At 40.4% G+C, this 13,418-nt stretch overlaps 2 protein-coding genes across 3 annotated transcripts in view; both read left to right on the top strand.

Moving 5' to 3' along the window:
• Window positions 1-2,408, top strand: part of nt5dc1 (5'-nucleotidase domain containing 1) — a 76,426-nt gene extending 74,018 nt beyond the window's left edge. The window contains exon 12 of the mRNA XM_085132182.1: window positions 217-2,408. Coding sequence (XP_084988308.1) covers window positions 217-329 — 113 coding nt within the window. The 3' untranslated portion in view covers window positions 330-2,408. The remainder of the gene's footprint in view (window positions 1-216) is intronic.
• A 704-nt stretch (window positions 2,409-3,112) lies between these two features.
• dse (dermatan sulfate epimerase) overlaps window positions 3,113-13,418 on the top strand; it is a 28,799-nt gene continuing 18,493 nt past the window's right edge. Inside the window, exons 1-2 of one of the 2 annotated variants that reach the window (XM_085132177.1) lie at window positions 3,113-3,280; window positions 9,002-9,467. In XM_085132177.1, coding sequence (XP_084988303.1) covers window positions 9,046-9,467 — 422 coding nt within the window. In that variant the 5' untranslated portion in view covers window positions 3,113-3,280; window positions 9,002-9,045. Of the gene's footprint in view, window positions 3,281-9,001; window positions 9,468-13,418 lie in introns of those variants that run through there. The other variant, XM_085132179.1, reaches the window with a different exon arrangement.

Below are 13,418 nucleotides of genomic sequence, written 5' to 3'. Positions count from 1 at the left end.
CGGAATGCCAAAACGGAGAGAAAAAGATGCGTTTTCAAATGAAAACGTATTAGTGTGGACATGGCCTAAGAGGGATCCTCTACCTAATCACAAGAGCCAAGGAGTGAAAACGGGTGTGGGTCACAATCAGCCAAGGTTTCGGGTGAACCCATTGTGAAACCAACCAATTGTGATCACTTGCAGTTGACTTTCCTATTTGATTTTTCCTCTTTCTAGATCTGCCTCTGGATTACAAGTTTCCCAGGTTTTCCCCTGATAAGCCCTGCACCACCGGCTATTACCCTAGACCCCCGGATTCTTTGCTGAAAAGGTGCGAGAGTATGTCATAAAAGAAAAGAAACGGAAAAATAAAATCCTCCCTTACCCCTTCTCAGGAGAGGAATGTTCCTCCATTTATGCCCGTAGTTCCCCACCTGACCCCACATCATCTATGGAGCACAGAAAACGTCCACTTTTCATCCTTTCAGAGAAACCATGTGAATGTAAGCCACAGTATCTCTCTGTAATAATGCATACATTTGAACATTGTTTTGTGGTTTAGTGTACGTGGAAATACGACAAACTAAGTGTGTGAGCGTGTGTGTATCTACATTCAGTAATGATACGGTGTTCTTATTGTTTTATGTGTGTGAGGCCTTCTCTTATTTTCCTTGGTAAATTGTTTCAAAATCTGAAGAAAAATCAAATGTTTTGCCCTCTTTTTCCTGAAGTTATTACCTCAAAAATGTGATTGACTGTAAGCAAAACAGGAGTACCTATCCCTAAAGATCTGTTGGAAATATTGTGTGAGTATTTCTGTAAAACAGTATTATTGTGTAGTCCTCTCTTCTGGATATGGTTTCACTGTATGCATTTTAGTAACCTTAACACGAGATTTAAGGTCTGTTGTTCCTACTGTGTCAGTTTAGTGGAAGATGTTACTCTTCAGGTCATTGTTGCTAAAGAACTAGCACAATACTGTCCTTTGTGATGGTTGTTTCAACAACAAAAAAACAAAAGAGAAAAAATCATAACTTGGGGAAACAATAATAATATGACTGATGATGACTATGCTAGATGTTCTTTGTATTACTTTTGGTGCAACAGTGAAATGTGCTCTTTGAGTGTAAAAATGTGGACTTCTACTTGTGCTTCATTTGTATTCAGATTGAGGTATGCTTTAACCGACTTCTGAATGGTTATTTTGTCGGTGTGCATAGACAGGTTGTGCCATAATATTTAAGGAACACTCGGTTTGGGAAGACTCCGCAAAGTCACAGAAGATTGGCATCAGGTTTATCTTTGTGCATCCAGGAAGTGTTTAGCATAGCTTAGTACCAAGTACCTCTGGTGCACAGTGAAGACCTTTAGTTGTTTGCAAGGATCGCAGTAAGCAAGACCTAATTTTGCCAGGGCTAACCTCTGTTTAATAGAATTTATGCTGGGTTCAGACCACTGATACATGAAAATAGCCAGACCAGAATGATCTTGAATGTCTCACAATACTCCAGCAGAAGTACTTCTCATCTCTTCTGTGATGCTGACCCATAGCCCAAAGCACTCTTCCAAATGTAACAATGCGAAAAACAAGATAAAACATAGACAACCCATGCTTTTCTTTGGATATTATCTGTGTACTTTCTTTTTTCTTTTGTTAGCCTTCGATTCATGCCAGTTATTTGTTTCTGTTCCGGTGCACGTTAAAGGGTCTCCATTAAAGGGGATAAAAGCCAAATGTGAATCAGCTACAGTTTGTGAACACTTAGATTGCACGTGGTACTTTTGCACATGACTTTTCTATCTATCGTGCCAAATCGAGAATTCTTCCATGTCTTCTATCAGATGATTTAGCGTCATCTATTCAGTACAGTTCACTCTGTTTGGATTAATCATTTGCACAATTAGGGTAGCTATCATTGCTATAGGGAAGGCAGCAGAATGGCATGGAATTCATGAGGTAGGCCTACAATGTGAATTTCAATTCCTTAGGTTTTGTGCCAAAAAGTAGATGCTAGTTTGTGCTAACCTGGACCCCGACCTGTCTCTATGCTAACCTCACAAAGATGATACTGGTCTAAATCTTCTTATCTGGCTTTGATAAAGTCAAACAATAGGATTTCCCAAATGGCAAAGTGTTCCTTTACAGTGGCCATCATTTCACAAGTGAAGACGGTATATTTTGATAATGAACAGCATCCAGCTGGCAGCATGTAAGTGAGATTGGTCATCCAAAGTGAATTATTACTTGTGCTGTGTGTGCAAGTGTTTTATGCATACAGCTGTAGTGATTGTACTCTTCGTTTCTCATAGACCTGGAAGATTTGACATGCGCATTTGCCTTATGTTGGATTCATTTGTGCTCTTAAGTTCTTAAAACCACAGGGAAAGTTCACTTCTGTGTTCAAGTGTTGGAAGTATTGTCAAAGAAATAAAATGTTCTTTGATTTTCTTACAAGTTGTTTGAGATTTCTTTGCAAACTGACAACTTTTGCTGCACAGAGTCTACATTGAATGTTCAATCTGGGTCAAAAGAAACACAAAGCTTACTTTGGAATAAATATTGATGAGCAAGATAGAATCCCAGAATCACTGTATTGTCAGAAGCATCAACTTTGAAAAGACATTGCTGTGGAATTCAGATTGTAGGTTACTTTCTTGTTGAGATGAAAGCTTTATTGCATCAGAAACCATAAAGCTTGTGCAAGGATTCTTGTGAAATAAATCTCTGGTGTGTTAAGTTTGTTCGTTTGACTGTAAATATAAGATGCATGTAGAGTTCACATGGTTTGGGATTCTGCATTGAGCCATGTAAGGGTGGAGGGGAGCATCAACTGAGCCTTACTTATCAAGTTGCACAGTGCACAAAAAATATACTTGCTAATAACAGATTAATAAAAATACTCAAATTTCACTCACTGAAACTGAAGCATAAACTTCTGGGATGATCTGCACCATGCAGCAGACATATTACTAGTATGTTGTGATTAAACTTACTTACTTATTTGAATATATATCCACGTTTTTCTTGCGGTTTACAGCAGCTCTGGTTTGGGGCTTTTCGTTCAGCCACAGTTCATTAGGTCCTCTTAAAGCTTCTCTTCCTGCGGCCCCTCCTCATTCTCCAGCATGACGCTGGCTCCACACTCACACATACCTCCCTCCTCTCTCTGTGTTTCCTCTTGAAAAAAAGGGATTACTAAATTCTGCCTTTCAGCCGTGTCAATCATCTTTTTGAAACCTGCTGCTGTGAGATGACAGCTGGAAGAAGTGACATACGGATTGTGAGCGCCGCTTCTGACAGGTAACGACTCTCCCCCACACACACATTTGAGTGGTCCTTAAATCTTTTTGGTGGGCTACACACGAACAAGGCGACTTTGTGCGTGGCTCTGGATTATCAGTACCACCGAAAACGAATATTTCCGCGAGTGTCGGTGCTATTGTGTTGATGGAGGGTGTTTCCTGAAAGCACAGCTGCTTGTGTCGGCTGATTTTGGGGTTTAATGAAACGCAGAAACTATTTGAGCGAGAAGTTAGCTTAAAATTTTTAACGTTACTTTTACCTTACCTTATTACCTTACAAACATGAACCAGAGGAGGCAGCTCAGCGTCATACCTGAGCGTGACCGTGGAAAAATACGGAATAAAGGTTATGACTATTTTCTAATAATTTATTAAACAGCACGTCATTCTTGGTGTACTTCACACTGGAATTAGCTAGTGTTGATAACGAGCTAACGTCCAGGACTTTGTCTTATTACGGCTGTAAAGATGTGCTAATGTAAGATAAAAACAAACCCGGAAAAAAAAACAACGTAATAAATATGAGAACATGCCAAAGGTATCAGCCGGTGGAAAATTACTGAGCTACAGCGGAGTAAAATGCTGCCAAAATACAAAGGTGAGCAATTACATGAGAAGTACAAGCCCAACACTCAGGCCATGCCTAGTTTTCCTGTAAATTTGGGAAATTGTTAATAACACTGGAAAATATCTGTTAAGATGAAAGGTCTGGTATAATTTTAAAAACCTTCTTACTCTACTTAAAATAGATCATTGTTACCAGGCTAGGTTTTTAATATTGGTAATCAGTGCAAATTCAGCTATATAACTTAGTTATATAACTTAACCTGTAAATAAGTCAAAGAATCTAAAAAATCTAAAATTATATTTAAATTTTCGGTTGGAGACACCACAGGTGGCACTTCCTTTTGGCTTTACTCAGCCCTGGTGCTCTTCTGTTAGATGAACCTAACCAATTCAGATGGCTTTAAAGCAGTGAAGCCTTCAGTTCAGAGCTCAGATTCGTTTCATACATTCAGGTATTATCACCTGATTTATCCATTGTTTTCTTAATGGAGAAATGTTTTTCTCCATTAAGTAAATCTACTGTAGTGATATGTCGGTCGCTAACGAAATGGCTCTTTCGAGCTGTCTCCTTATTGCAAGCCATGGGTTTTTTTTTCTTTTCTTTTCTTTCTCTCACCCTCTCTCTCTCACACTTTTTTTCGCTTCACTCGGGAGAGTGGGGAGGGCCAGTAGTTACACTCAGTAGCACAGGAACAGAGCAGGAGGGAGAGACAGAGAAAGAGAGCCAGGGACAACAATGTCTCATTAGAAAGGTATTAGTGATGTTCGATTCGTGAACGAATCGTTCAATACTCGAGAATCACTTTACTGACTCGTGAGTCATGATTCACAAGCCCAACTGACTCACTGACTCATCCCTGTTGCTTTTAGCAAACTAATTCCATTAGTAGAAATATATCTAGCCTATAATTAAAATTGTGGGGGGGGGGGGGGGGGGGACAACAGCCAGTTTCTTAACAAAAGCATTTCTGCTCTGAACTGGAAGAAAAAACCCTGAGTAAAAGCTCACATCAAGAAAATAGCTCCTCTGTTCACAGTAGCATTGCTCTGCTAACATGCTAACAGCACATTTGAGCTGTTCACCCCCTCCCTTCTTGTACTGAATCTTAAGCGTAAGCGAATCACTCAGGACTCGCTCACCCCCTCCCTCCTGTGCTGAATCACTCAGGACTCGCTCACCCCCTCCCTCCTGTGCTGAATCATAGAGCAAACGAATCACTGGGCCTTTCTCAATATGCGTACTTGCGTTCTCGTGTACTCGTGATACGTCATCAGTCGGAGACCAACTACTGTTCCAATTCGAAGTACGCATCAAGCCGTGAACGCGAAAAAGTCCCGGATGTGTTCTCGCTCCGCCCGTTTTATCGAGCATGCATCGGTGGTGACTTGTGTGGACTTGGTACAGCTAAATATCCCAGAATGCATTTGGCAGACGAGCGGGGCTAAAAACTTTTAAATATTACTCTTTCTGGGTCACAAAATAAACTTTTAAGTTCTTTTCAAGCGAGAATGTAGCTGTGTAAACTTCAAATATCTGCTCGATTTATCAAGATATCATATATTTCCAAACGAGCTCCGACGTTTTCGGAGACGTCTGTGACCCGCCAGCTCCATAGCATACAGCGAAGTCGAGGATTATTACAGCCGGCGAGAACAGCGGACTCCCGGCACATCGTTTTCAACCACCACCCACCACCCCCGTCCCCCGCGGTCTTTTCTCGCTACTCAGGTTAAACAAACCCCAAACCACAGTAGCTGTCTAATGTATTGAGTGTCCACTAAAATAAAAATAAAAGCGTTCTAACATCTCACCTGCTTGTTTTTATTAAGGTATGTACACGTATGTACATGTACACTATTTTTATTAATAGAGATTTCACTACTGAGGTTAAACATGATATATAAGTCACTTAGATCACTTCTAAATGTTAATGTTTGGTTTATTTCAGTGTTTTATTTGTTCCTGAGTAGACCGGTTTGGCTGTGATTAAAGTTAAGCTTCATAACATATTACTCACAGTTAAATTAAGAGGGGACGGCAGTAAAAACTCCGGACCTGTGACATCATCAAGTACGCTGGTGTTCCAATTGTACAAATCGCGAGTCCGTGCTCGCGTTCTTGGCGAGTCCGTACTCCCGTGCGTTCTCGGCGAGTACCGGACTTGAGAATTGAGAAAGGGCCCCTCACTCACTCACCCCCTCCCTACTGGCTCGCAGCTTATTCTTCTTGGTTGGCAACCAATGTTAAGGCACATTACTGCCCCCTGGCTCACAGCTCAGTGGACATTTAGATGAGAAAATATATATTTGACACATTTAAGGAAAATACTAATAAAATACAAATAAACAAAATAAATGTTTATTAAGCAATTTTGATAGGAAATTGCTTAATTTTAGAAATGTTTTTGCTCTTTTTTGCTCTATAAAATAGTTGTTGTTTTTTTTTTTAGAATCATTCATCTTAGCAGTGGGATTTACATGAAAAGAGAAACAAATTAAGTTTGAGTGAAAATGTAAAATTTTTGCACTCTCTGGTCAACTGACTCAGTGAATCAAATGACTCAAAAAACCCGATTCACTTTGGTGAGTGACTCATTAAAACTCGATTCAGTAAAAAGAATCAAATTTACCATCACTAAAAGGTATAGTAATCATCCGCAACTGAAAGTAGTTGTGGATGATTAAACGATACAGAAAGTTTATTCATGCAGGCCTATATGCCAGAGAATATGCATCTTCTTTTTGTTTTCATATTTTAATTTATATTTAATTGTGTTGTGGTTTGCAGTGTTTTGTGTTGTTAAATAAAAGTATATTTACGGTGGCCCCTAGAAACAAAGCACGTACAAACTCCAAAACACGTATAAACTCCAAAGCACGTACCAACTCCAAGCAAGTACCAACGACCGGATTTGGTGTGTGGTAGTAACAGGTAAATGAACTTTTTTTTTTAAATTATTTGAATATATATGAGTGCTTGTGTATAAATACACAAACAATACACATATGCTTTCAATTGTGTAATTTAAGTGATATAGGTAGCTCTGTTTTGGAAGTTCAGTTAATGCTAGAAATGTGTTTTGGAGTTTGTAGTGCTTTGTCTCTAGGGGCCATTGCATATATTTATATATAAACATATATAAATAAAAACATATATGTAAAAAAACTTTTTTTTACATTAGTAATTCCTTTTGTGCATAATTTTATATTGTTGTTAATAATAAATTAATTAAAGCAACAAAACAACCTAAAGAGCCAGTTCGGAGCCGAAAGAGCCGGCTCTTTTTAGTGAGCCGAGCCAAAAGAGCCAGTTCTCTAAAAAGAGCCGGAAATCCCATCACTAATCTACAGTGATGTTAAATGGAGAGGGTAGGCAATCATGTCTGAAAAGCTGCAACCATGACATACACACCCCTCGCCAAAGAATGATTATCCTTTAAAACAGAGGAAATAAAATATCTTAATTACTGTGTTCAATACACATTTTGCAGATTATGTTTTTACATTCAGTTACAGTAGTATATCTTAACTATCACATGCTTTTTATCCTTTTACAAAATAAAAAAAAAAGTCATGTTGTAAAGCAGTGATAAAACGATAGAAGTCAGAGCTCAGCTGCAGTCCCAGCCAATCAGCTCGTTTCAGTCTAAGGTCATCCCATATTAGTCGATGGCTCGGCTCATACTTTTCTACACATTCAATTGGCAAATATCATACGGGGCACGCTAGTTAACCTGCTCTAGACATCAGCTGAGCAAGCCGCTTTGCAACCCACCTCTGCCCTCCTCTTTTCATCCTTTTTTTGACCTAATTTATATGAGAACTGTTGTCACTGATGCCAGCTGTGCTCTGTGCTTTGGTCTTGCTGCTGCCAAAAAGAAATCGACAGAAATAGAGGTGTTTAAACCTTAAATATCAACATAACAGGATTATCATAACTATGTAATATTTCTTTTTGTATAATATGCCAATTGTAAACAAACATATAAAAGAATCTGCAAAATAACAATATAAATAATATTATTCATTTTTTATTATCATTTTTTATTCTGGCAGCTCTAATTTTATAACAATCTTCTGTTGACTACAGCTGTCCTGACTGAGCCTGAATTTAATGAAAACCATAAGATAGAGAGCTTAACCTCTTTAACTCTTCCACGGCATGCATTTTTAATTTCTCTTTGATATTTAGGCATATTGGGGCCCGATAAATGTAAAAACAAAGAATTACCAGATTTTTTTTTTATCTTATTTTTGTTTTTATGAAAAATCAGAGCCACATATGAGGATATGAGAACAGTAGCAGTATAATGTCCTTGTAAATGGATATCAGGCCCTTGAAGAGTAAAATTTAGTATTTTGGTCTAAATAACCCAAAATGTGATGTCCACATATGTGGACGCCAGGTCCTAGGAGGTTAAGATTTAAAAAAGAAAAAAAGTTTTCTGTTCTGCTAGGTCCTTGGTATAAATCTTCCACCTTCGTGTTCTCCACAGAGGAATGTGATGCCTCCTGAGGTCAAATGTCAGAATTAATTCCAGGAGGAGACTCAGTTTTACATTCCGGCTTGAATTTTCTTTCTTTATAAGATGCACGTCCACTTTCAGCCTGTTAGAACGGACTCCAGTCTAGACGTCTTTTAAATCACTACCAAATGCTTTTCCACTGGGGCTTTGCCAAAAGCTCCTCTAAGGTCATGGAATTTACGCTCATGTTTGGAGCACAGTCTCACTGTAAAGCACACCATTTTGGTTTAAAGCGTGTTTCAGTGAACCAGACGAATGTTACTGCAGTAATGGGCCATTTATGACCTCTAGGGCCTGCTCCTCTGGCCTGGCCTGGGTGTGCATGGCAAGACTTGTCTGACAATAGCAACGCCGACTTAAATCCTGTGGGTTTAAGAGAAGGTAAGGCGGTGTTTCATGGAAATTTTAGGGTATTCTTAAATTCTTGGAAACTATAAAGTCCTACTCTATCAGACAGTGCTGATCATTTCTAAACACTGCTGCTCCTCCATCAGTATGGAAAGGCCGGATCATCAGGCCTACAGCTGTATCTAATTATTCAAGGAATGCAGGGCTTTTGCGAGAAAAAAAACTCTGCAGAATATGGGACGGCTTTCTCAAATCTTTCTCCCCCTTCCCCTTCTCAGCTGAGCTCCTTCGGCAATGCCACAGCCCAGTCTCCGATGAGAGGATGAGAACCTACACCCGCGGGGCGCCCACTGTCTTCTTCATAAGTCTTCTGTGGCCCCTGCTCTCTCCGGCAGCTGTAGCCGAGGTGGACCCCAGCGGAGGAATCCCCTTCATGGGGGGCAACTACAATGGTCATCCCATGCTGTACTTCAGCCGTGGGGATGTGGAACAGCTGCAGTACGCAGCTGCGGGGACTCACCGAGAAATGGCGAGACGAATCCGTGAGGCCGGGGAGACCATGCTAGAGCACCCCGAGGAGTACCTGCCCCCCTGGAGCCCGGCTGAGTTCAGCGCCCGCTGGAATGAGGTTTATGGAAACAACCTGGGCGTCCTGTCCATGTTCTGCCTGCTGTACCCACACAGGGCCGGGGCCCTCGATCTGGTCAAGGACTACATGGAGAGGATGGCAGCCCAGCCTAGTTGGTATATTTTCTGTTGTTTTTTACTTGTGACTGTGACTTGTGACTGAAACTTTTTGTTTACAGTTTACAGATGTTACTTGATATCTCTGCTCCACCCCCACATCTTCATCAATGCAGCATTAATGCTAAACCGCTGCTGTCAGTGGCTTTTTAGCCAGTCCCCTCTCTGGAGTGTTCCGGTGCTTCTATGTGGGAAGACTCGTGGTAAAGATGCATTGTGGGCCGATAAGTCTGTAGTCCAGGAAATATGTTTAGCAGCTGTTTGCCCAAACAACCCCCACCCTCACCCCAAGTGAGAGGAAATGAAATATTCAGATGTGGGCTGAATAGTTCAGGCCTGGTTTGTGACTGAAGCTCAGGCTCCAGGTGACCTGACAGGGACTGCTTTTAGTTGTGGTTAGTTCTCCTCTGTATTGCATATCATCAAGCTAAGCTACAGTCATTTCCCTAACCAATCTTTCTTGTATTTCCCATGTTTTCAACTTGGTAATCCAGCTGTGGGAGCTCTTGCTTTAGTATGATGCACACTTCATCCTAGAGATTATGTTTCCATCATATGTTTGCTTCAGTTTACACAAGGCTAAGTTGTTCTCAGGGAGTTTTGACACGACATTTGCCACCTTCGTATGGAACGTATGATTGTGTGGTTATGACATATGCAACCTCAGTGTTTGAGTGCCTGAACAGAGCTGCAGAGTATTCACAATCAGTGCCATAGGGCTCATTATTATCATTGGTTTGAACATGGCAGAGGGATTTTAGCTTTGCTGCATATCAGCACTTTGATGTCAAATTAGGTAAGAATGTATGATGATGACTATTTTGGATGTGCAAAGGAAACCACAGCAACGAGCTGTTTATATCAACTCTGAACACAGCATATATTATCCTAGGTGATGATAGGTTGCTACGTTCTTCAGGCTTTGAAGTTTCTCTAAGTATCAATTCAGTGTTTTTCACAGAGTTACATTCTGTTTGTTGCAGGAGCATTTTGTTTGAGGGTGAACAAAGCCAAATTCATACTTTCCCAAACTAATAATTAAATATACATATTACTGTCAGTTTTTCAGGTAGAGGTATCCAGGTAGAGTTGGATAACATTTTTCCCTTAATAAATAAAAAACAAAATTTCATATTTACTCTAGTTGTCTTGTTGATGGATCTTAAACGAGTGTGACAAATTGCAAAAAATGAGAAACTAGGAGAGGGGAAATACTTTTCCACAGCAGTGTATCTGTGTTAATTTAATTTAGGAAGAAAACAAACAGAAACTATTTGGTCACAAACAGTTTTTAAGAATGATAACACAGCTAAATGAAAAAGTACTCAAAACCTCTGAATTTAGGCTTTAAATGGTTTTCTTAGCAAACTTAACTGTTTACTGCAGTCAGCATCTTCTTTGGACACTCCACTGCCTTCCTGCTACTGATAAACTATGTGACTGGGTCATAGCATTTATTTTTTATTCATTCGTATTATGATTCAACAGAAAGTGTGTTTTTAAAAAAAAAAAAAAAAGTCCTGTCACTCACCCTAAACCTGTTGTGGCAGATGGCTGCCTCTACCTGAGCCTTGTTCTGTCAGAGGCTTCCTTCCTTCCTTCTCACTGTCACCAAGTACTTGCTCAGAGAGGGTCACGTGATTGTTGGAGTTTCTTCTGTGTCTGCTTTCTAATTTACAGTATTATACGCCTAGAGCTCAAGGTGGTTGCTGTTGTGATTTAGCGCTATATAAACAAACTTTAACTAAGTTGAACTTAATTTAAAATGTAAAAAAAAAAAAGTGATCTAAGCTAGTCTCTTTCAAATTTTAATTATAACAGTCAAGACTTATTGGCAACCAAAATTCTCAGGGGTAAATTTAGACTAGCCACTCGGAAATGTGTCAGTCTAAAATCAAAATGATATAAACACATGCGTGTCTTATGTTTTTATTTTCCACCTCGCCACATTTCCTACTGTGAGAAAAACATTAGCAAGTCAGCTGAATTCATCCATTCAGCCAATGCCTGGACAATCCTCAGGCTTTTCACAGTCAGCCATGACTGAACTTCATGCCAGTAGCCGTGCTTCCTTATTTCCCTAACAATTCGATTGAGTTCAATGGCCATCAGTTCTGGCTGGCAAATGCAAAAAGGCTGAAAAGTGGATTAAAGTCATTCACCGCTTTCAATTCTACACATATTCTGTTTGAAAGACTAAAACCAATCAGAAGTGGTGCTTAAATACTTTCATACAGTGGGGCAAAAAAGTATTTAGTCAGCCACCGATTGTGCAAGTTCCCCCACTTAAAATGATGACAGAGGTCAGTAATTTGCACCAGAGGTACACTTCAACTGTGAGAGACAGAATGTGAAAAAAAAATCCATGAATTCACATGGTAGGATTTGTAAAGAATTTATTCGTAAATCAGGGTGGAAAATAAGTATTTGGTCACCTCAAACAAGGAAAATCCCTGGCTCTCACAGACCTGTAACGTCTTCTGTAAGAAGCTTTTCTGTCCCCCACTCGTTACCTGTATGAATGGCACCTGTTTGACCTCATCATCTGTATAAAAGACACCTGTCCACAGCCTCAACCAGTCAGACTCCAAACTCCGCCATGGCCAAGACCAAAGAGCTTTCGAAGGACACCAGGAAAAGAATTGTAGACCTGCACCAGACTGGGAAGAGTGAATCTACAATAGGCAAGCAGCTTGGTGTGAAAAAATCAACTGTGGGAGCAATCATCAGAAAATGGAAGACATACAAGACCACTGATAATCTCCCTCGATCTGGGGCTCCACGCAAGATCTCATCCCGTGGGGTCAAAATGATCATGAGAACGGTGAGCAAAGATCCCAGAACCACACGGGGGGACCTGGTGAATGACCTGCAGAGAGCTGGGACCAAAGTAACAAAGGTCACCATCAGTAACACACTACAACGGCAGGGAATCAAATCCCGCAGTGCCAGACGTGTTCCGCTGCTGAAGCCAGTGCATGTCCAGGCCCGTCTGAAGTTTGCCAGAGAGCACATGGATGATACAGCAGAGGATTGGGAGAATGTCATGTGGTCAGATGAAACCAAAGTAGAACTTTTTGGTATAAACTCAACTCGTCGTGTTTGGAGGAAGAAGAATACTGAGTTGCATCCCAAGAACACCATACCTACTGTGAAGCATGGGGGTGGAAACATCATGCTATGGGGCTGTTTTTCTGCCAAGAGGACAGGACGACTGATCCGTGTTAAGGACAGAATGAATGGGGCCAAGTATCGTGAGATTTTGAGCCAAAACCTCCTTCCATCAGTGAGAACTTTGAAGATGAAACGAGGCTGGGTCTTCCAACATGACAATGATCCAAAACACACCGCCCGGGCAACAAAGGAGTGGCTCCGTAAGAAGCATTTGAAAGTCCTGGAGTGGCCTAGCCAGTCTCCAGACCTCAACCCCATAGAAAATCTGTGGCGGGAGTTGAAAGTCCGTGTTGCTCGGCGACAGCCCCAAAACATCACTGCTCTTGAGAAGATCTGCATGGAGGAATGGGCCAAAATACCAGCTACTGTGTGTGCAAACCTGGTAAAGACCTATAGTAAACGTTTGACCTCTGTTATTGCCAACAAAGGTTATGTTACAAAGTATTGAGTTGTATTTTTGTTATTGACCAAATACTTATTTTCCACCCTGATTTACGAATAAATTCTTTACAAATCCTACCATGTGAATTCATGGATTTTTTTTTCACATTCTGTCTCTCACAGTTGAAGTGTACCTCTGGTGCAAATTACTGACCTCTGTCATCATTTTAAGTGGGGGAACTTGCACAATCGGTGGCTGACTAAATACTTTTTTGCCCCACTGTATATGGAAATAGTGGCTTCACAATCTTGCAGGAGTCAGGCTCTCTACTTGTATAATATTTGTTAATCATCAACATCTCGGTGCTTGCTTCTCTTACATTTTCAAACAGTTTG

This window comes from Neolamprologus multifasciatus, chromosome 15 (genome assembly GCF_963576455.1).
Source record: "Neolamprologus multifasciatus chromosome 15, fNeoMul1.2, whole genome shotgun sequence".
Classification (NCBI taxonomy): Eukaryota; Metazoa; Chordata; class Actinopteri; order Cichliformes; family Cichlidae; genus Neolamprologus; species Neolamprologus multifasciatus.
Note: the sequence above shows the minus strand (reverse complement) of the source record. Positions and strands in the feature narration are given on the sequence as shown.